Source organism: Pseudophryne corroboree, chromosome 9 (assembly GCF_028390025.1).
Source record: "Pseudophryne corroboree isolate aPseCor3 chromosome 9, aPseCor3.hap2, whole genome shotgun sequence".
NCBI lineage: Eukaryota > Metazoa > Chordata > Amphibia > Anura > Myobatrachidae > Pseudophryne > Pseudophryne corroboree.
The window spans coordinates 111,131,112-111,155,720 of NC_086452.1; the positions used below are offsets into that span (position 1 = coordinate 111,131,112).

Below are 24,609 nucleotides of genomic sequence, written 5' to 3' on the forward strand. Positions count from 1 at the left end.
CCTTGATTATCACCTGCTGGGAATACAGCTTGTGAACTGCCTCCAATACTGCCTCCCTGTCGGAGGGAGACGTTGGTAAAGCAGACTTCAGGAACCGGCGAGGGGGAGACGTCTCGAACTCCAATTTGTACCCCTGAGATACTACTTGAAGGATCCAGGGGTCCACTTGCGAGTGAGCCCACTGCGCGCTGAAATTCTTGAGACGGGCCCCCACCGTGCCTGAGTCCGCTTGTAAGGCCCCAGCGTCATGCTGAGGACTTGGCAGAAGCGGGGGAGGGCTTTTGTTCCTGGGAATTGGCTGTCTGTTGCAGTCTTTTTCCCCTTCCTCTGCCCCGGGGCAGAAAAGAGGAACCTTTTGCCCGCTTGCCCTTATGGGGACGAAAGGACTGAGCCGGATAAGACGGCGTCTTTTTATGTTGAGAGGCGACCTGGGGTAAAAATGTGGATTTCCCAGCAGTTGCCGTTGCCACCAGGTCCGATAGACCAACCCCAAATAACTCCTCCCCTTTATAAGGCAATATTTCCATATGCCGTTTAGAGTCCGCATCACCTGACCACTGTCGCGTCCATAATCCTCTTCTGGCAGAAATGGACAGCGCACTCACTCTTGATGCCAGAGTGGAAATATCCCTCTGTGCATCTCGCATATATAGAAATGCATCTTTTAAATGCTCTATAGTCAACCATATACTGTCCCTATCCAGGGTATCAATATTTTCAGTCAGGGAATCCAACCAAGCCACCCCAGCGCTGCACATCCAGGCTGAGGCGATTGCTGGTCGCAGTATAACACCAGTATGTGTGTATATACTTTTTAGGATATTCTCCAGTTTTCTGTCACCTGGTTCCTTGAGGGCGGCCGTATCAGGAGACGGTAACGCCACTTGTTTTGATAAGCGTGTGAGCGCTTTATCCACTCTAGGGGGTGTTTCCCAACGCTCCCTAACCTCTGGCGGGAAAGGGTATAATGCCAATAACTTTTTAGAAATTATCAGTTTTTTATCGGGGGAAAAAGTATTAAATTTGTATCAATTGCTTGATACAAGTTCTGGCGCTATGATTGTGCTGGTTCTCTAAGCTGCTGTTAGAGTGAGAGACAGTCAATCTCTCATAAACTGCAAATACAACGTGTAGAACATAAAACAGCGCTAATAAAAAATCTAAAAAACAGGTGTTTCCTTGAAATAAATTACATACGTTTTAATATAATTCAACATATATATAAAAGAGAAAACTCTCACAGATATGAACTGACAATTCTAAATTTAATTTGTCGTATAAACAACCCTTTATGAAGCTAAGAACACTGTACGCTGTTTACTTAAGAAGTACCGTAATGGTACGCTATCTGCGTAGCGATCGCTCAGCCGTAGGCGAGACGCTCAAGCGTCACGTTCGCTCACGGCCCAGTGATCACAGGACACGTTATTGGTTATGTCTAGGGTAATGATTCGCTATGGCGTAGCTTACGCTCGAGACCACGAGGAGGTCACCAGCGATGCAGACGCTCACAACACTATACCTTTATGATAAAACCTTATACCAATGAAATACACTGAATACCTTAATGTGAGTACAGGGTGTAAGTGCAACCTTGTGTAACCTGACTAACTACAAAGCTGCTTGAGCGTCACCGACGCTCAAGTGAACACTTAACACTATAGAAAATACACAGATACTGGTTTAGGTTCCAAGGCCTATTAACTGTATTATATCTAATATACTTGTAAAAGGGGATAACAGTACAATTGATACACTACAATATAACAGAGACTTCCTAACCACAGAACTAAACCATAAATACAAAAAGACAATACTACTCTGACCTAAATGCAATACAATATAATACTATCTAATACAATACAATACTAGCCTAGTCTAGGGGAGATATGAGAGAACAGGACAGAGAGAGAGAGAGAGAGAGAGATGAGATGAGAGAAATTGGCTCACAGAAAGACAATGATTACATTAAATAAGAGACAACATGGTTGCAGATAAAACTACACATGTGAGAGACAATCGCTGCGCAGTTAGTCAATGCTGAATACAGCATGGGATGGAAGCTAGACTCCATTTTGAGAAACCTCCCATAATTCTAAAGACTGCACCACATGCCTGAAAGGGGGAGGGGAAGACATCCAGCAGCAGCCATTTTAGATTTGCAGGTCCAAACACATGGCACTCTATACTAAACCACAATCACATAGCAGAAAACACAAGACTCCATTTTCTTCCAAAATGTCCAAGCCTCAAAACAATGCATATGTTCTGATTTTACAATTCCAAACCATCTAAAACACCTTTCACAATGTAATCCAACTTCCTAGAACCATCTCATAATTTCACATCCCAAACAACTTCAGTATCTCAATAACCAGAGCATATTCATCACAAGACCAGATCACAATGTAATTAACACAAACGTAACTGCATGGTGGTATTTATGATTAACAGGATATATATATTATAACTAACCAGCACAATCTATTTTAAATCTCCATTGGCAAACAAATACCACAAATATTATGCTACAGATTGTATACTGTTCCAATTTATCACAGACTTCACAGAGTATCCACAAACACCCAACAATCACACAACCAAGTTACAATATCCTATTTAAACCAGAAAGCAATCCGTCTGTTTCCTTATCTAGCCATGTGAAGTTCAATACTTAGCCTTTAGTTTGGAAGATGTCCTGGGGATTCAGCCGCCATGCTGCTTGGTGCCAGGTAGCTGTGTGTGTGTCTGTGAGTGTAGCTACATTACATCTGTTCTCTGAGGCCACACCTGACCACTACCTTCCTGTTTGACCAGTACCTGGGGGAGGGGTCTTTCTTTCTCCTTTGTATTGAGTCACCATTCTCTTTGTATATGCTAATCAGGTTCAGCCCTGAAAACTTAGTAAAAGGTTGTCTTGAGCATCCATTATTCTAACAATATGATCTTAGCTTTTATACATATAATCATATCTATCCGCTGCAATGTCCCACAACAACACAACAGGCCTCAAACTAACCCACACCTGATTCTGCTTGCTTCAATACCAAACATGATGTGTTTATCTGGTTCGGTTCGAATGATACACATCCATGACATTAATTCATTAGCCAATTCTAAATCTCCATGATGTCTGGTGCTGTTCATTATTATAACCATGTACTGTATGAAACAAGTGCCGAATCCATCTCTGTGCCATGTCCGAGCAAATGCGTGTGTTTCCATATATTGCTGTGCTCGCTGCGCATATTTGCAAGTATAGCGACTTATATGTGTGCAGTTTATATGGTCTCTCTATGTAATATTTTTGACTTTGACAGTCCACCCTTTGGCAGTCACCAATAACTGCCACTTCCTAAAACATTTCAAAAAGAGAAAAATATATGTCAGGGGTTAATACATTTCAATGGTTGGGTAAGGGAGGAGAGAGGAGAAGGTGTGAAGAGGGTATGACCTAGTGAGAAAGCAGAAGCATGTGTGTATGAATCCATGTTTGGGGGGTCATGTATCATCGTGCCGTACGTGTGGTAAATCAAGCTTCGAGGTATTGCGAAGTATACATTTGAATTCCTTCTTATCCTGTGGTACAGGTCTGTGGATGGGCTGTCAAACTTTACCGAGCTCATTTCGGCTTTCAGTTGTAACAAAATGGGGATGCACATTTTAGTTGATGATACATGAATGGGGGAGGTATGTGGTTGCTGATATCTGTGCCTGTATTCCCTATCGTCTATGTGTGTCGTTACCTGAGGGTTGTAGAGATGAAGATAAAGAACACTTATGGAAAATGCAATGATATTCTATGTCAGGGAAATGTACATCTGTCGTCGAAGTTGTTTTCGGTATCTGTTGAGAGTCGTCTTCTTTGCGCTGTATTGCTCCTTAGGCATGAGCAACAAGCTTTGTCTGAGCCATCAGATTTACAAAAATGTTGGGCTAGCGTGAGTTTAAAAATACTAGGGAAACTGGGGATCCATGGCAAAGTTCATCAAGTGTCCATATTTAAAGTTGTCAAATCTTCTTTGGTCCATCCGTTGTCTGTATACATCTCGTTTCGTCAGCTTCCTCGTCCAAGGGGGTCTTTGTATCTGGGAGAAAAGCAGAAAAACAGGTGAAAGAAACGGACCGTATAATCGCATTTTCATCACATTCTGGTTTCTATCATTGGGTCATAAATCAAATCCAGGTTAATTACAGTTTCCTCACTCCTCAAGCTCATCACTTTTGTACTTTGTTTGCACCTCATTAAAGCCTGCCCGCATCTAAATATCAATCCAATCGATATAATGACACCCAAGATACATAGTAGAAACTTTCCAACATCCATTATGACTCCTTGAGCCCACTCTCCCAAACCGGAGAACCAATTTCGCGGGTTCAACCATGACACCCAACCAGTCAGCTCATTACCTACAGCAGCAAGGGTGAGATTGTGTTTTCGACGAAATTCCCACTTCAATTGGAGAATATCGTCCATCTTTTGGTCTATGACCTCTACCGGATCCTCGGTGCTATTTGTGATATACGTGCAACACTTTATGCCGTACTGTGTTGCCAATGTAACACAATATCCGCCTGTTACTGCTGTAAGGTAATTAAGAACCATTCTATGCTGAACTAGTTCTGTTTTATAAGCTTGAAGTTCTCTTCCAGTGTATCTAAACGTGTCATCATACATTTCAGTGATATTATCTAACAAATTGGCGAGTGCGGAAATGTATCTATAATTCATCACTCCTCGAGCGGTACGAGTGAAATCTAACGCTACCAGAACCTGAATCCCGGTGGATTCATGGATAAGATCAGAGGCCGGATGCTCTAACCTTTCTGACAGTTGTCTTTTAACTCGGTGCTCGTAATGAGTGTGAGTATAAGGAGCTTGGGCACCACGGTGTATGTCCTTCATTTTGTCATGTGTAAAAGTCATCACTTCAGGCAATACTTTTCCAATATAACACAATCCTTCAGAGTTTGGGGCTAGCCATTTGTACGCCTTTCTCCCGCATATGAAATATGCATCATCGGGGAGAACATAAGGGACGGAGAAGGACATGACCATGTTACAAACCTTCCAGGTGAAATCTCCTGACCCTAATTCTTCCAACTGCTTAATGCACGTATCGGTTTGTACGATATGTGCACAGTATCCTGGTGATACCTCTCCAACTCTAGTAATCCTATTCCCTAAGGTATATCGATACCGGAAAGATTTTCCTCTACTGGCTATGTGGCGTACGAGCTCTGTATCTGTAGGCATTCTATCTGCTCTGTGTGAAAAGGTCATGGTAAGGTTGCTCCATGACACTTCCCAATTTCCCGGTTTTCTGGGATTGGAGATGTTAAAACATATGAGGGACCTATCCACATGGTATTGGTGGAGCTTCAAACTAGGAGGGCTGGAGATATTAAACCTCCTGTCCACCGGTCTCCCACCACTTAGCTCAAGTACCTCCCCTAATGTTAAAGGAAATGGTACTAGCCCTGATTTACTATGACCCTGAGGTACTTGAGAGCATACCCAACAATCAGTTTTATTTAACACACTACCCACTAAGGAGTGATAGTCACTCAATGGATGCCGGTCCATATGGATATTAAGACTGGATTGGCATTTCTTTATGCATCCATCTTCAACCATTGTCACAGAGCCTACAGATACAGTTTTTCTTTTTGAACTAACAATCCTTCAAAGAAAATGTTTACAGATAACATGGTTGTTAGATCGTGCCCGGTACTCGCCTTTGCTTGGTGATTGGGTTGCTATTGGAAATTTACACCTCCATCATCATAATCGGAACCCATTCCAGAACCTCTCTCGACCTCTATGGTACTCTCGCCGGAACAGACTGCTCTGGTCAACATCATGGTTAACGGGAAAAATCCATATCACAGTCTCTTGGGGCAAGTCCATCTTACAGGAGGAGAAAAGAAGAAATTTGTAAATGGGGTATAAGAAAATCAGTTTGAGGGGGAGAGAACTCGTTACGATAATAAGTTCTCTCGTCTTGTTGTTCTTCTTGTTCTGCTGTCCTCTCAAAGGTGTTGTCTCTCAGTCTTCCAAACGAACATTCTGGTGATGCAATATTCCTTCCTAACCGGCGATCTTTCTGTAAGGAGCAAAATCTGGCATTACCATTGGTTAACACTTAGGGGTGACATACCATCTTTAAATCATGGAAACATGAGTGAGGAGAGAGAGAAAATAAAAAACAAAAGAGATAGAGAACAATTCATGTGCATATATACATTACATAACCCGACAATAACCACCAATAAGAGAAGAGAAACAAAGCATTTTTAAACGTTGTCAACATTAAGAAAACATTGTCAGACTATTAGGCTGTCGTATCTACGTGTCTAATGGTTTCCTTGAGCAGTCCCTCCCCACCAGCACTTTCATTATTCCACTGTCTGTATCTGGCCAGAATACATTGTGGTGGATAGGTCATGCTGGGGTTTGGTAGACTTCTGCAAGGACCAAGCGAATATGCAATGTTTGAATTCTTACCAATAATCGTCAGAGATGGGGATAGAGAGAGAAAGAAAAAACATTTTTCACAAATACATTTACAACGTTTAACCTGGTCATTCCTGTGTCTTCAGTGAATGACCTCCCAATTTATTAACCGTTACCTCAGGCTTGCCTCCATTCCTAATAATCACCTTTCCTAACTATATATTATGGGTGTGGCCCAAAATTCTTCCTATATGATCCCTGCTTGTAATTTGGTGTGTCATATTCATGCTCATTTTCATGTCTAGGGGGTCTAACTTTATGTGGGTTATTACAGTTACTGGCATAATGCCCTTCTCTTCTACAATGATAACAAACCCTGGGCTTCCTCCAAGTGTCAGTGAAATGGGGTCTTGGCTGATTTGATGCCTCCTCAAACGTTTGGATGCTCATCACCATCAACCGCTTTCCCTGTACCTACCTGATTCCTTGGATACCATGATTATGTCGTTGTCTAGGGAGTTGATATACCTTCTGTGAATCTTTGATCATACAGTTAGATCTTTCCTAGGATCTGGGTAATCAGACATGATTGATCTCAATTCTGTCCGGGACCAGGGATGGCGCATTGCACTGTCCTTGACGGGAATGGTTCCCTGATCGTCAGTCTTCCCATTGGGGACTGTGATCACCCTGACAGGACTAAACTCAATTACATCACCTTGTTTTGGTCTTACAATATGGGGTACATTTGTTTGTGCGTGATATAAAACATTGTACGTACCTGTGGACACGACCTCACCTGACCCTCCGTTAGGGGGTTTGATTATTGCCTTTACCAATTTGGTCGTGTCCACCTGGATGTCTTGTAGGATGGCTTCTGGAAGAGGTGCCGACATCGTTCTGGGCTCACTTTCTTGTTTGTATTCCTGAGGAAAGTTTAACATGGGGTGCGACTTGCATGGGTTAATAGTTGTACATTCAACAGTATTACAATAATCATTGTTACATTCATTACACTTATTCTTATTATCTATACTACAGTTGCTAAGAGCATTTTTATTGTTCCACTTTTGTGCTTTTCTCTCCGCAATCAACTCCTCTCCTGCAATGTATGGTGGGGGAGGAGCTGTGGCAATCAACTTCCTGACTGCCCCAGATCCTGCCGCCAGAGCCAAACCTCTCTGTATCTCACCTTCCTGGTGCCATAACTGTAAGTAATCATGATGTTGAATTCGTCTCTTTGATGATTTTACGAGACATATCCTCCTCCTTAAATTTTGTAACACCTCTGGACTGAAGCTACCTATTCTTGGGAACTTGTCCCTGTCTTGTACAGTCATTCTCTCCCATTCATCACATAAAGATTCGGTGTGAATTCCATATTTTTCACACATTACATATCGTGCCGACCCAACTGGTCGGTTCACAGAATCAACCTGAACCAGGGTTGATCGCCCCCTACCTGAGCAACTGGCCCCCATAGTCTGCAGGTGTTGCTTAGTCCTCCTTGGATCTCTGTATCAAGGTTTTCAGCAAGCCTTTTCAGACAACCAAATTACTCCACAGTAGGCCGGCGGTGGCGGTTTACCGAGTACCCCACTCACTCGCCCACCTCGACCAATACGACCTGATCACACCGACGTGGTGCTGGCGTACTCGATACAGGGCCCCTATGGAACCTTCAGTTTACTGGAACATATGAGGGTTACCCGCAGGACACTTACTCTTTCCAGTAAAGGTGGGGTTGTTAGATAGTTCCTGAGTGACCAGCGAACTTCCCTTCCAAAAATAAAAAATTACACAAATCACGTCAGAATGTACAAATAGCGTTTGTGACCACTTTACTCTAATGGTATTAGGTCAGATTACTAACTACTGCACACAATTACGTGCGGTCCAATCGTTCAGTACACGAGCACTACTTGTCATGTACTGAAAGACCAATGGAATCGATGTTTCCGGCCGCGATTCCTTCAGCAAGAGCTTATGGCCTATATGGGTTCTGCACCAACACCCCAGGCGTTGTGCCACTGGACTTTTATAGCGGACCTTTTACCTTACGACCTCCTGGTCTTGTTCCTTATGACCTCCTGGTCTTGTTCCTTATGACCTCCTGGTCTTGTTCCTTATGACCTCCTGGTCTTGTTACCTTATGGTCCGCTATACTCTAATGCTCAAATATTATTTAACCAGGGATGCCTCCCTGGCCACCGTATATGTCACTTACACGTATGTCCCTTGACGAGTACCCGGCTTTCTTTTTGGTTCCACCTTAAAGTTATATAAACTTTTGTATACAAAACACACTCACTCAACACATGTACACTTTGTTTCTATATCTATTTCTGCGCAGAAATTGTCTTCAGGCCAAGAGTGTTACCAATTAGGAGCAGGATCTGTTAAACTAAATTTCAGATTTTCCAAAAATAGATTTGCGTTATTTACCGCTTCGCGTTATCTATCGCTTTTGCGCTAATTATCGCTTTGCGCTAATTCAACTTTTCGTGACTTGGGCTACATGGGCGTAACCAGACGCTACGTTGCGTAATGTACGCTGCGTGCGTCCTGCCTTTCGGATTGCGTACGCTAGTCTTTGTTAGTGACACGTGTACGCAATGCAAAGGATCCACCGTAACACAATATATATTTTATCAATGTAGATGATCCCTGATCATCTACCGCAATCCACACTGACTGCCTTATCTCCTAGACAAATCGTGTGTTGTTCTATACTTTAACTATTACCTCTACTATTAAATAACAGCAAATCTCTTTTTAGCACTTTCTATCAACTATAAAATTTGGCAAACAGGAATGTGAGATGTGAAACTTACACAGATGAAAATGCAATTCTAAATTTAATCTAATAACATACATTGATGTAAGCACACGCATATGAAATTACATATAAGTACCAATCACTATTACTTATGATTGACTATGATATAGATTAAATAAATGCATAAAAAAAAACCTCATTAAATGATGATTTCTTTTTGACAGTGGATGGCTGATTGTTTCCTGAGTCAACTGAAAACCAGCCGCTCAGAAAAAAAAAAAAATTTTTTTTTTTTTTTGACCTTCCCAAAATGGCCGCTGCTCCTCCCCCTTCCACCTCCATGAGGGTCACACAAAATGGTGGACAGACCATGCGGCCTCTTGTCACAAAGAAAGTCATCATTCAAAACTCCTAAAGTTATTCTAGGCCTGAGTGTGTAGTTGGCACCAAATTGAAATAAAAACCAGATTTTCAAAGACAATAGCGTACTGTTCTTACCTCCGGTTACCGGGTTCCTTCAGCACTCTTTATCTAAGCGAAGCAGACGCTTATCCCGTCAGCACTGTGAGACAACCTCCCACCCTTTGCTGGAGGGATAATGTCTGCTGATCTACCTAGTGCAGATATGAGAAGTATAGGACGAGCCCGCAATTGACAATTCTAAATTTAATTTGTCGTATAAACAACCCTTTATGAAGCTAAGAACACTGTACGCTGTTTACTTAAGAAGTACCGTAATGGTACGCTATCTGCGTAGCGATCGCTCAGCCGTAGGCGAGACGCTCAAGCGTCACGTTCGCTCACGGCCCAGTGATCACAGGACACGTTATTGGTTATGTCTAGGGTAATGATTCGCTATGGCGTAGCTTACGCTCGAGACCACGAGGAGGTCACCAGCGATGCAGACGCTCACAACACTATACCTTTATGATAAAACCTTATACCAATGAAATACACTGAATACCTTAATGTGAGTACAGGGTGTAAGTGCAACCTTGTGTAACCTGACTAACTACAAAGCTGCTTGAGCGTCACCGACGCTCAAGTGAACACTTAACACTATAGAAAATACACAGATACTGGTTTAGGTTCCAAGGCCTATTAACTGTATTATATCTAATATACTTGTAAAAGGGGATAACAGTACAATTGATACACTACAATATAACAGAGACTTCCTAACCACAGAACTAAACCATAAATACAAAAAGACAATACTACTCTGACCTAAATGCAATACAATATAATACTATCTAATACAATACAATACTAGCCTAGTCTAGGGGAGATATGAGAGAACAGGACAGAGAGAGAGAGAGAGAGAGAGATGAGATGAGAGAAATTGGCTCACAGAAAGACAATGATTACATTAAATAAGAGACAACATGGTTGCAGATAAAACTACACATGTGAGAGACAATCGCTGCGCAGTTAGTCAATGCTGAATACAGCATGGGATGGAAGCTAGACTCCATTTTGAGAAACCTCCCATAATTCTAAAGACTGCACCACATGCCTGAAAGGGGGAGGGGAAGACATCCAGCAGCAGCCATTTTAGATTTGCAGGTCCAAACACATGGCACTCTATACTAAACCACAATCACATAGCAGAAAACACAAGACTCCATTTTCTTCCAAAATGTCCAAGCCTCAAAACAATGCATATGTTCTGATTTTACAATTCCAAACCATCTAAAACACCTTTCACAATGTAATCCAACTTCCTAGAACCATCTCATAATTTCACATCCCAAACAACTTCAGTATCTCAATAACCAGAGCATATTCATCACAAGACCAGATCACAATGTAATTAACACAAACGTAACTGCATGGTGGTATTTATGATTAACAGGATATATATATTATAACTAACCAGCACAATCTATTTTAAATCTCCATTGGCAAACAAATACCACAAATATTATGCTACAGATTGTATACTGTTCCAATTTATCACAGACTTCACAGAGTATCCACAAACACCCAACAATCACACAACCAAGTTACAATATCCTATTTAAACCAGAAAGCAATCCGTCTGTTTCCTTATCTAGCCATGTGAAGTTCAATACTTAGCCTTTAGTTTGGAAGATGTCCTGGGGATTCAGCCGCCATGCTGCTTGGTGCCAGGTAGCTGTGTGTGTGTCTGTGAGTGTAGCTACATTACATCTGTTCTCTGAGGCCACACCTGACCACTACCTTCCTGTTTGACCAGTACCTGGGGGAGGGGTCTTTCTTTCTCCTTTGTATTGAGTCACCATTCTCTTTGTATATGCTAATCAGGTTCAGCCCTGAAAACTTAGTAAAAGGTTGTCTTGAGCATCCATTATTCTAACAATATGATCTTAGCTTTTATACATATAATCATATCTATCCGCTGCAATGTCCCACAACAACACAACAGGCCTCAAACTAACCCACACCTGATTCTGCTTGCTTCAATACCAAACATGATGTGTTTATCTGGTTCGGTTCGAATGATACACATCCATGACATTAATTCATTAGCCAATTCTAAATCTCCATGATGTCTGGTGCTGTTCATTATTATAACCATGTACTGTATGAAACAAGTGCCGAATCCATCTCTGTGCCATGTCCGAGCAAATGCGTGTGTTTCCATATATTGCTGTGCTCGCTGCGCATATTTGCAAGTATAGCGACTTATATGTGTGCAGTTTATATGGTCTCTCTATGTAATATTTTTGACTTTGACAGAACCATAAAGATATAGAGCCTCTAAAGCCAGTCTCTGACCACCGACATTTTGCTGTAAATATGCACACCTCTTGGTATTAATAATGTCCCTGTGACCGGTCACAATATCAACAGGATCCTTAGTTTTAAATATGCAGATGTATCCAATCTTGTGGTATAGTTACCAAAATGCAGTGGATTGGCCGGGTATCCCACCTAGCGAGGGTCCAGAGGCTGTCTCCGATCCGACGCAGATGTATTTGGTGGTTTTCCCTCTATTAATTTTCCACGTCCATAGATTGAAAATGTCCAAGATGGTGAAAACTGCAGCGGTATCCTGAAGGTGGCTTTAGGGTGTCTGGGTCAGGGCTGGTTCCCTTACGCGTTTCGCTGGCGTTTGGCAGCTTTATCAAAGGTCCTTTGATAAAGCTGCCAAACGCCAGCGAAACGCGTAAGGGAACCAGCCCTGACCCAGACACCCTAAAGCCACCTTCAGGATACCGCTGCAGTTTTCACCATCTTGGACATTTTCAATCTATGGACGTGGAAAATTAATAGAGGGAAAACCACCAAATACATCTGCGTCGGATCGGAGACAGCCTCTGGACCCTCGCTAGGTGGGATACCCGGCCAATCCACTGCATTTTGGTAACTATACCACAAGATTGGATACATCTGCATATTTAAAACTAAGGATCCTGTTGATATTGTGACCGGTCACAGGGACATTATTAATACCAAGAGGTGTGCATATTTACAGCAAAATGTCGGTGGTCAGAGACTGGCTTTAGAGGCTCTATATCTTTATGGTTCATATCTGTGAGAGTTTTCTCTTTTATATATATGTTGAATTATATTAAAACGTATGTAATTTATTTCAAGGAAACACCTGTTTTTTAGATTTTTTATTAGCGCTGTTTTATGTTCTACACGTTTTATCGGGGGAAACCCACGCTTCATCACACACCTCATTTAATTCGTCTGATTCAGGAAAAACTACAGGTAGTTTTTTCACACCCCACATAATACCCTTTTTAGTGGTACTTGCAGTATCAGAAATGTTTAACACCTCTCTCATTGCCGTGATCATGTAACGTGTGGCCCTACTGGAAGTCACGTTTGTCTCCTCACCGTCGACACTGGAGTCAGTATCCGTGTCGACGTCAGTATCCACCACCTGAGGTAACGGCCTTTTTAGAGCCCCTGATGGTTTCTGAGACGCCTGGACAGGGACTAGCTGATTAGTCAGCTGTCTCATGTCATCAACTGTCTTTTGTAAGGAGCTGACACTGTCACGTAAATCCTTCCATAAAGCCATCCACTCAGGTGTCGACTCCCTAGGGGGTGACATCTCTATTATAGGCAATTGCTCCGCCTCCACATCATTTTCCTCCTCATACATGTCGACACAAACGTACCGACACACAGCACACGCACAGGGAATGCTCTGATAGAGGACAGGACCCCACTAGCCCTTTGGGGAGACAGAGGGAGAGTATGCCAGCACACACCAGAGCGCTATATATAGATATAGGGACAACCTTATATAAGTGTTTCTCCCTTATAGCTGCTGTATTGTTAATAACCCGCCAATTAGTGCCCCCCTCTCTTTTTTACCCTGTTTCTGTAGTGCAGGACTGCAGGGGAGAGTCAGGGAGACGTCCTTCCAGCGGAGCTGTGAGGGAAAATGGCGCCTGTGTGCTGAGGAGATAGGCTCCGCCCCCTTCTCGGCAGCCTTTCTCCCGCTTTTTGTGAAAATCTGGCAGGGGTTAAAATTCATCCATATAGCCCAGGGGCTATATGTGATGTATTTTTAGCCAGCCAAGGTGTTTCTATTGCTGCTCAGGGCGCCCCCCCCTAGCGCCCTGCACCCTCACTGACCGGAGTGTGAAGTGTGCTGAGAAGCAATGGCGCACAGCTGCAGTGCTGTGCGCTACCTTGTGGAAGACAGGATGTCTTCTGCCGCCGATTTGCCGGACCTCTTCTTGCTTCTGGCTCTGTAAGGGGGCCGGCGGCGCGGCTCTGGGACCGAGCTCCAAGGCTGGGCCTGTGATCGGTCCCTCTGGAGCTAATGGTGTCCAGTAGCCTAAGAAGCCCAATCCACTCTGCACGCAGGTGAGTTCGCTTCTTCTCCCCTTAGTCCCTCGATGCAGTGAGCCTGTTGCCAGCAGGTCTCACTGAAAATAAAAAAACCTAAACTAAAACTTTCACTAAGAAGCTCAGGAGAGCCCCTAGTGTGCACCCTTCTCGTTCGGGCACAAAAATCTAACTGAGGCTTGGAGGAGGGTCATGGGGGGAGGAGCCAGTGCACACCAGGTAGTACTAAAGCTTTCTATTTGTGCCCGGTCTCCTGCGGAGCCGCTATTCCCCATGGTCCTTACGGAGTTCCCAGCATCCACTAGGACGTCAGAGAAACTCCATTGAAATGTGTCACTGTCCTGACTGACTGAAGTTTTAGGGGTCTATCCATGAAGCAGTGAAAAGTGTAGAGAAGTTGCTCAAGGCGACCAATCAGCATTGAAGTAACATTTATAATTTGCATACTATAAAATTATACAGAGCAGCTGATTGGTTGCCATGGACACTTCTCCACTCTTTTCACTGCTTCATGAATAAACCCCATCTTTGGAGGAAAGTATGTAAATTAAATCCAGATGGGGTAAATTAGCATAGCCCCACCCACTCCTGCACTGTGATTGGCGGATGGCCTGTGCAAAAAAAGAAGCGTCTGAACAGGACTCTCTATCTGCCACTCAGCCACTATACAGTATATATATATATATATATATATATATATATATATATATATATATATATATATATAGAGTGCGGCCACAGGCAGTCGGCCCCTTTCAAGTGGCCACTCTGCACCCCACTTGGATCCAACACTGGCAAACAGTATATAAATCTGAATTGATTAGACTTTAGCAATTAAAAAAGCATTATATTCATAAAAAACTTACATTACCCAGGAAAAACAAATTTCGGGTAAACCAGTTACATTTTCACTGTTATATGTTAGAATACTCACCCTTCAGGCTAGTGAACATGCCCTCAATGTCATAGTAGGTGGTGTTCCCTGTGAGCATTGCTTGCTCTGCTTTATTCTTTGCTGCATTTGCTCGTGACAGTAACTGATCTGCCAACTGCAAACAACCATAAAGATATATTGGTGAGACAGTGTACAGAATGTCCCCTTACATGCAGATTCTGAACCTCTACCTTCCCATTGTGTCCCAAAGTATAGATAGGCAATTAAAAGATAGACAGGCATTAGGGCGACACCATATGGTCAACAGTCAAAAGGTCGACAGGGTCAAAGGTCCAAAGTCCAATGGTCGACAGTCGGCACATTTTTTATAGAGTTTTTTCATGCTTTTTTACAACTTTTGCATAATTTACTATCCATGTCACAAACTATTACGTTTAGTAATCATGTAGCGAGCGGAGTGGAGCGAGTCACCGAAGCATTTCAACAAATTTGGGTAAAAACTGTTTAAAAACACAAAATATCACCATTTTTCAGTGTCGACCTTTTGATCATGTTGACCTTTTGACTGTCAATGATAGGGCGACATGGATAAGTTCGAAAGTTAATAAGTCGATCCCACTAATGGTCAACAGGTCGACACGGGAAAGGGCAACATGAATTTTTTACTATTTTTTTTTCTTCATTTTTTTACTTTCATACAATCCATGTGGACTACGATTGGGAATAGTAACCCTGCCCGAAGCACGGCGAGCGGACGCAGTGCCATAATTGGGGTTCCCAGTCACTTTACGGGGTAAACGACACACACATACAAAAAAAACACCTTATGTCGACCTTTTCCTGTGTCAACCTTTTTGTGATGTTGACCTTTTTCAGGTGTCGACCTAGACAATGTTGACCTTTTGGTGTTGACCAAGACAATGTCAACCTTTTTCAGGTCGACTAAGACAGCCATAGCCCCTTTAATGTACAGTACCATACAAGTTTTGTTGGTAGAAAAACCAGAATGAAAGCAGCGACTCCGCAACGTGTGATGTAAGCACATTGTCAAGACAAATTCTCCACTGAGATGAAAAATCTGCTCCTTCTGTCTCTACTAATTAGAGGACATATCAGCTCCTTTGATATGCACCAGTTACCAGACACATCTCCTTCTGTCTCCACTATTTACCAGACAAACCTGCTCCAACTATATCCACCAGTTGCTAGACACATCTGCTCTTACTATCTCCACCACTTACCAGACACCTCTGCTCCTACTATCTCCACCAATTACCAGACACATCTGCTCCTACTATCTCCACCAGACACACCTGCTCCTACTATCTCCACCAGTTACTAGACACACCTGCTCCTACTATCTCCACCAGTTACCAGACACATCTGCTCCTACTGTCTCCACCAGTTACCAGACACATCTGCTCCTACTATCTCCACCAGACACACCTGCTCCTACTATCTCCACCAGTTACCAGACACACCTGCTCCTACTATCTCCACCAGTTTCCAGACACATCTATCTACTCCTACTATCTCCACCAGTCACCAGACACACCTGCTCCTATAATCTCCACCAGTTACCAGACACATCTTTCTCCACCAGTTGCCAGACAAGCCTGCTCCTTCTGCCTCCACCAGTTACCAGACACATCTGCTCCCTCTGTCTCCACCATTTACCAGACACTTCTGCTCCTTCTATCTCCAGCATTTACCAGACACATCTGCTCCTACTATCTCCACAAGTTACCAGACACATCTTTCTCCACCAGTTGCCAGACAAGCCTGCTTCTTCTGTCTTCACCAGTTACCAGACACATCTGCTCCCTCTGTCTCCACCATTTATCAGACACATCTGCTCCTTCTGTCTCAAGCATTTACCAGATACATCTGCTCCTATCTCCACCAGTTACCAGACAAGCCTGCTCCTACTATCTCCACCAGTTACCAGACACATCTGCTCCTACTATCTCCACCAGACACATCTGCTTCTACTACAATATCTCCACCAGTTACCAGACAAGCCTGCTCCTACTATCTCTACCAGTTACCAGACACATCTGCTCCTACTATCTCCACCAGTTACCAGACACATCTGCTTCTACTACAGTATCTCCACCAGTTACCAGACAAGCCTGCTCCTACTATCTCCACGAGTTACGACACATCTCTTTCTGTCTCTACCAGTCACCAGACACATCTGCTCCCTCTGTCTCCAGCATTTATCAGATACATCTGCTTTTATCTCCACCAGTTACCAGACACATCTGCTCCTACTGTCTCCACCAGTTACCAGACACATCTGCTCTTACTACAGTATCTCCACCAGTTACCAGACAAGCCTGCTCCTACTATCTCCACCAGTTACCAGACACATCTGCTCCTACTGCAGTATCTCCACCAGTTACCAGACAAGCCTGCTCCTACTATCTCCACCAGTTAACAGACACATCTCTTTCTGTCTCTACCAGTTACCAGACACATCTGCTCCATTTGTCTCCACCAGTTACCAGACAAGCCTGCTCCTGCTATCTCTACTAATTACTCTAAATCACTTGTAAAGAGCGTGGTACAAAAAGTTGACATTGTGAAAATCGACAGTCGGCATGACGATAATGCTTTGTTGCATTAATTCTAGTCTACTCCTAACCCTCAACGCAGACTAACCCCAGAATTGTCTGTACAAATTGTGAATGTGGACATGCTGAACGTATATCCTTGTAACTGTAACTTCATATGACGCCTGTGATGCATACACAGTTTGCGAGATCCATCCACATATGCAACTCTGAATTTAGCTGTACCAATTAGATGATTCATCTGTTCGAGTTAACAATGCATATTCCTACTTGATATACTTTGTCCATAAGTTTAAGTATTCCTTATATATTTCCATTTACACTTAAGTGTTTAATTACTGTTGGTCTCATAAACCTAAATTCAGTGCTACTTTCTATATTTAAGAAACACAAAAATGCATAGTAGGTAATTTACGTAATCAAATTCTGGGCAGATGTATAAATTGCATATTTCTTACCAAGCTGTACTTTTGCCCCTCCTGAAGCTGCTGTTCTGCCGCCTCTTCCAAGACAGTAACTTTGCTTTGCAAGTTTTTGCTCTGAGATATTTCTCCTTCCACCAAGGTTCTCAGGGATAAGGATTCTCCATTGAGACGGTCCATCTCTCCCTAGTGATCAAGGATAGATCAGTTCTGACTTTATAATACATAGATGGCTAATAATAATAACAACACTCGCACCACCTGACTAATTACCTGGGCCCAGGCTTGTTGAAGGGGCCCAGGTCCGCTTTCCCTCCCCTCCTTATTCTTACCTGTCAGCCAGCAGAAGCCTCTTCTCCCAACCAAGCACACGTTGCTGTGTGCTGTGCTGTCCAGGGAGGTTGTTGCTGATCGCAGCACCCCCCCATTTCTTGGATCTGTACCTGGCTAAGGGGTGCACAGGGCCCCCATGTGCAGGTCGCAACTTGCCACGCAGTGGAAACAGTACGTTTTTCATCTGTTTTTTTTTTTTTTTTTAAAAGGGCATGGCCACACCTCCGTGATGAGGTCACGCCCCCTGTTTAACCAGGGCCCTGCCAATCTCTCTACGTGCAGATGTCTATTATCTGGCGCTGTACTCCTGCAAGTCTTCTGAATGAAGCTAAATGCTGTGTGATGCCTAATAAAAAGTAATTACAGCATAAATTAAAAAAATTTCGGCAATCTCACCTTTTACAATGGCTTTTATTTTTATTGTATAGTTTTGGTTAACGACTAAATAATTCCAGCAATTGTAATCACTCACAGCTTTGTATTTTGGAGACTGTAAAAGAATATATTATGGTTCCCTGTTGGATTATAGGGCCTAATTCAGACCCTGTTAAGCAATTTTTGCACTTCTACGCATGCGAGTATGCTGACACGCGCATGTGCAAGATCCTAAACTGAATTCTCTTCAGAACGTAGTTTAAGACCTGGAGGGGGGCGGGAACCTGGGCGTCAACGCAGCGTTTTGTGGGCATCGAGGCTCTGTTTAAGAGGTGCGGTCTGACCAAAACAGAGGCATGTCCGGACCATTGCTGGGGTGGCTCTTGGCGGCTGCTTGATGTCACATGCAGCGGCTGTGACCTTTAACATGGCGGGTAGCCAGCTGCCTTCACAGCTAGTCTGCGTAGGCACAGGGCTACTCGAAACATGCAAAAGCATCGCCGCTGTGCAATGCTTTTGCGTGTCTGCGGAAGGGGGGGGCTGGACCCGGCATGCTGGGCAAAATTGCCAGTCGTTGGGCGTTCCCCCGCATGTCAAAGAATTTGATGGTAGATGTGCGTTTTTTCATATATGTGCGTTAGCCTCATAAATATATGTTAACTTTTTTTTTTTTTTAAACATGGACATAACCAGTGAAACTAGTGACAATATTAACATTTTAGCAGATTCCTTTTCACAGTTCTAATCTCCACATCGATACAATTCAGTATAGTGATTGTATAACAGTTGCCATGGAAACATTTGGCCAGGTTCTCAATGGTTTAAGCAGTAATTGGAGGGGATGTGTTTTGTGTTGTGTTTTTATATTTTTTACATCCACGGACATTGCCTTTCTGTCTTTTACCAATAATTAAAACTACTACTGGCGTGTGGAAGTCAGATAACCGAGCATCAATCATTTGTCCTTCAGATTTCCAGGAATTGGTGCGGAGCAAGTTTTCATGGATGTATTATGTTACTATCAGTATTCTCAAGTCACTGTTAGCCCTCTCACTCTCAGCGGGACAATAGAAACTGATGTGCAGTGCAGGGTTCTTGCAGACTCCGTTACCTGGAATCCCACAGGGTCCATGAGTGAGGCCTGTGCCAGCAACCGTGCTGTCTGCATGCTATTCTGATGAGACCTCTCTGCAGCCGCAGCAACTTGAATGGCCTCTGCCTCCACTGCCCCAGCCTGGGTGCGGGCATCATACAATCTGTAAATGCAAACCACAATTTATTGAACATGTGCAAGATGGCAGAAATGGAAATCCACATATTGTGTTGATCCTACAATACAGTGAATACATATTCTGATGAACTGTCTCACTGTGAGTAACAGTAGCTTGGATGCCTCATGCTCAGACCTGAGCCAGTCTGTTGTATTTCAGGGCAATGAAAAAAAAATGTCTGGAAGATAGATTTCTCTGAAGGCGGAATCCTCTGGCATGGCATGCTGGGATTTGCAGTTGCACATCAACTGGAGAGGCATAGGTGTCCAAAGAATGGATTATACTCAGGCCCTCTCAAAGTGCCACCCCTTCTCAGATGCTCTCCCCACTGTGCCCTCTAGCCTTGCCCACCCTGGTTTTTAATGCATTGTCTGCTACTTCCTGGCAGACTAAGAGTTTGGGGAAAGGCCGGGAGGCACCAGAATATCGGGTGGTGCTCTTGGCTGCCGTGAAAATCATGCACATCTCCCGTAGCCGCTAGCCCGCCGACGCCCACTTCCCGAGTAAAGTAAGAGATCCCGGGGGCTGATCATGCAATCAGTGATGAATCACGCCCCCAACCTATGCAGTGCCCTGCTGCTGAGCCGACCTGGCTGCCCAAAAGTCGGGAACCATTTGTCTACCAGTTTATGTCTTTGTAGCGGAATGACAGAGACTGGTTTTTGTAGCCATATTTATTTTCTCTCCAGAGAGATTTTGAGATGATTTCTAGAAGAATAAACATTGCTATGCTTAACATGTACTGAATTTGTTGCTTAACAAAAAGAAAACCTAATCAGCTTCATTTAGTACATCCTATAAAATGAGAGGTGGAATCTGATTGATTGCTATGGGTAACACCTCTACTTGTTCTGTATAGAAGGCTTCACACATGCTTTGTATGTATTTCACTCATACATTGCATCTTCTCCAAATCCTATACCTTGCTCGCAGTCTCTCTGCACCATTGAGATCTGTGTCACCGGAACGTAGTAATTGCATTGCTCTCTGGGTATCTTCCAGGGCATCTGTTGCGTCCTGTGCCACAGTCTGAGCCTCCTGGGCAAGTCTGGGAAGTGAGGAGAGAAAAGTGTGTCAGGTAAAATAAAAGTCTCCATATTATTGGGCTGAATATGCTTAATATATATTTATATTGAACGTCATACAAAAATCATAACATTGGGGCATAGCAATTAAAATCTATAGAGAGTCTAATTTTCCCTAACATCCTCCCACGTCTCAGTATATTGTTCAGCATTAATTAGCATTCATTCTCATCCCAGCTCATAGTTAATTTAATTATTGTTGGACCATAGTTTGCTCTCTGTGGCAGAGCGTACCAATTGGTTCCAACTGTTGTCATGGATACATTGATTAAATATGTGCAATCTATTCTGGGTCCATAACAACAACAAGAAAGTCATAATTCATTCATTTTCCTTAATGAAAAAACTCTACCCCAGTAAAACATATGTAATGATGGACTCCCCCCATATGACATTTGTTCCCACATAACAATGCAACGTTACTATAGAGTGTCAGCCTTGTGGGAGCTATGGGGCTGCTCAAACAGCTGGTTCGGTACATTATACTGGCAACGGCTTATTTAAGTACTTAATAAGTTTAACATACTGGCACGAATGCAGTGATATAGCCACTAGATTTAAAGCAGCAATAAGTTTTTAATGCAAAACCAGCCTGGTTTTACCTTAGAAGTAATTGCTGCTTTAAATCTACCAGTTATATTGTTGAACTTGCGGGGGTACCCGTAAGTCAGAAGCTTTAAAAAGTAAATCTTATATACCGCAGATTGGTCAGGCCAATATACTGAGCACTGACTTCTCATCTAAATAATAATCGTGAGTGCTCAGTCCTATATCCACCATGCATAGGGACACAGACGGGACAGATCACCAGTAAGGGAAAGGAGGACTGGTAAGTTTAGTAGGGATGGGGCAGAGAGGGTGTTATACAGGCAGAACAGGGGTGGGCTGATGGGACCAGGCTTTTACTGGGTCCATTTTACTAGTACATAAATAATAGTATATAAATAATAAAAACAGATTCAAAGGGCGAGATTCAAATGTTTTATTGCGCCCGATCTCCCATCTAAAGTGACGGTTGATCGCGGGGCGATATTCTATGGCCCCATTACCTCGCCCATAAGAGACAGGTTTAGCCGCGTAAAGCGGCAAAACCCAACTAAAGTCATGGTGGCGAGCTGAAATGCTGATATCGCGCCCATCGGCAGCAACATTTGAATACTGCCGGCGGGCGCGATGGGGGCGGGAGGGGAGGATGGAACATTTGAATCTCACCCTAAGAATCACACCCAGAAATAGTTTTACTGTATTAGTTTTACCTTTTATCTGAATCCCCATTATTGTCCAATGACCCTCATTCAGCTCCTTTAATTTTATTAATTTGTCTTTTATCCACCCCTGTATCAGAAATAAAGTCTGTATGCCCATTTTCCACACGTTTTGCAAAATCCATCTAAAGGTGCATACACACGGTGAGATTCCGGCTAAGCCCGATTCTCACTATGCGATAGGGACTAGGTCGGTATCGCAAGCACATAATGACTGTGCTTGCGATACTATGGGCCTCATTCAGACCAGATTGCACGCTAGCTTTTTTGCAGCGGTGCGATCAGGTCTGAACTGCGCATGCGTATGCACCGCAATGCAGAGACGCGTCGGCCGCCGGCGACGGATTTTACGAAGAAAGCGATCGCCGGTGGTGATCGCAAGAAGATTGACAGGAGGAGGCCGTTTTGTGGGTGGCAACTGACCATTTTTAAGGAGTGTCCAGGAGAACGCAGGCATGCCCAGCCATTCGGAAGGAGGGTTTCTGACGTCAGCATCGGTCCGGATCGTCGCAGCGGCTGAATAAGTCCTGGGCTGTGCAGAAACTGCACAAACTTTTGTTAGTGCAGCTCTCTGCACATCCGTTCGCACTCCTGCACACCGATTACCACCTCCCCCTGTAGGCAGCGATTACCTGGTCGCAGCAGTGCAAAAATCGCCTGCTTGCGACCAGGTCTGAATGAGGGCCTATGTGCGATTTTGGCTATGTGTCAATTTTGACTATCTTTTCTACGCGTATATGCCCCGGTAAAACATCGGGTGCGAAAAACGTATCCAGATTGATTGCCTGTAAAAAAATGCCCTTTCTCCCGAAAACACACGGGTTCAGGGAAACCTGTTTGTTTTCAGTAGAAACAGACCCGTCTTCGCACGAAAACAGGGCTGTTTCTGGGGATTTGGTTTGGAATCCCCGATGACTGGTAAAACCTGCAGCGTCCCCGTCCTCCTGCAGACGACGCGGATGCTGTGTGGCTGCTGACTGGGGGAAGCTGCCGGGTGCTGCTCTTTCTGGGACTGTCTGGGCTGGCGCAGCGCCGCGGCATAATAAGATATACATCAGTGTCAGTTGTTGCAGCCAGGCCAGCATTGACTCGAGCAGGAGCCGGCTGCCAGTGTGACCCGTCAGAAGTTACATGCGCTAGTCAGTGTAACTTCTGTAAGTAAACAGCTGCTGCAGCAGCCTACAGGGAAACTGGGAGAGGGGGGGGGGGGATTTAAGATTAAAAAATATAACTTTTTAAATAATATAATTGGACAGATACAGATTAGATATATATGTATACATACACGTGTATGTATCTGTCTAGTGTGTTTGTGTATATATCATATATACACAAACACAGCATACTCAGGGTGCCCACACACGAGGCGATGTGTGCTGCCGATGCGATGGAAGGTCCGAGGGCCGATATATCAGGCGGTCCCTACACATACAAGGTGATCTGGTGCCCGCTATGTCGGCCCTCCTACGCATTGCGCAGCATGGGATTATCCACCTGCATCGCTGATCTTTTGAACTTGCCGACATCAAGAAAAACTCACAGCTCTTTGTTATTCATTGAAAGTGACTTCCTGCAGAACTTGAAGTATGATGATATAATCGAAAACTTTGCAGCTTCAAGAAAAAGGATCTTGATGTAAACGGTGAGTTTGACAACTATATTTAATATTCACTTCGTATTATTATCATTAGTCTATGTTTCTATAGTTTAAAAAAAATACAATTTGTATCAGCAATTCAGAATAATTGAATATGTGATCAATCTTGACAGATAATTGCAGACTAGTATCTGCATATGAGCGGAAAAAAATTTGATGCCAAAAAATTGAGGAGGGGGGGGAGGGGGGGGGGGTGGAGGCGCAGCCACTTCTGTATTAGCCTAGGGCGGCTGGAACCCTTAATCAGGCCCTGGGCACATGGAGAATCCAAACTGAAAATTTATACCCCTTTTCCACTAGCTCTAGTGGACCTTTTCCACTAGTTTTTTTTCTAGTGGAAAAGCTCCCCCCTGCAAATTCCCGGATCAAGTGATCCGGGAATCCTACCCGGGTAGCTTGCCGAGTTGAATACGTGTTCAACCCGGTAAGCTGTGCAGTGTAAACGGAAGCCGTGTCGATGCGACACGGCTCCCGTTCACACTGTATGGAAGGGCAGCGCTGGGAGATCATGTGATCTCCCAGCGCCGCCCCTGCCGCGTCACCAGCAGCATCACAAACCCGGCAATATGCCGGATTGGATTGGTGAGCGCAGTGGGAAAGGGGGCTGAGCATGGGCCGCAGCCGGGTAGCACCCATGTTAGGCTCCTGGCTGCGACCCGTGCTCACTAGTGGAAAAGGGGTATCACTGACAGCAGAT

General features: G+C 43.8%; 1 protein-coding gene across 1 annotated transcript in view; it reads right to left on the reverse strand.

Moving 5' to 3' along the window:
* The window catches only part of LAMC2 (laminin subunit gamma 2), a 77,295-nt gene that overhangs the window by 8,186 nt on the left and 44,500 nt on the right, over positions 1-24,609 (reverse strand). Inside the window, exons 16-19 of the mRNA XM_063939762.1 lie at positions 20,828-20,953; positions 19,746-19,890; positions 17,963-18,112; positions 14,968-15,082 (exon numbers count right to left, since the gene is read on the reverse strand). Of these exons, the coding sequence (XP_063795832.1) occupies positions 14,968-15,082; positions 17,963-18,112; positions 19,746-19,890; positions 20,828-20,953 (536 nt within the window). The remainder of the gene's footprint in view (positions 1-14,967; positions 15,083-17,962; positions 18,113-19,745; positions 19,891-20,827; positions 20,954-24,609) is intronic.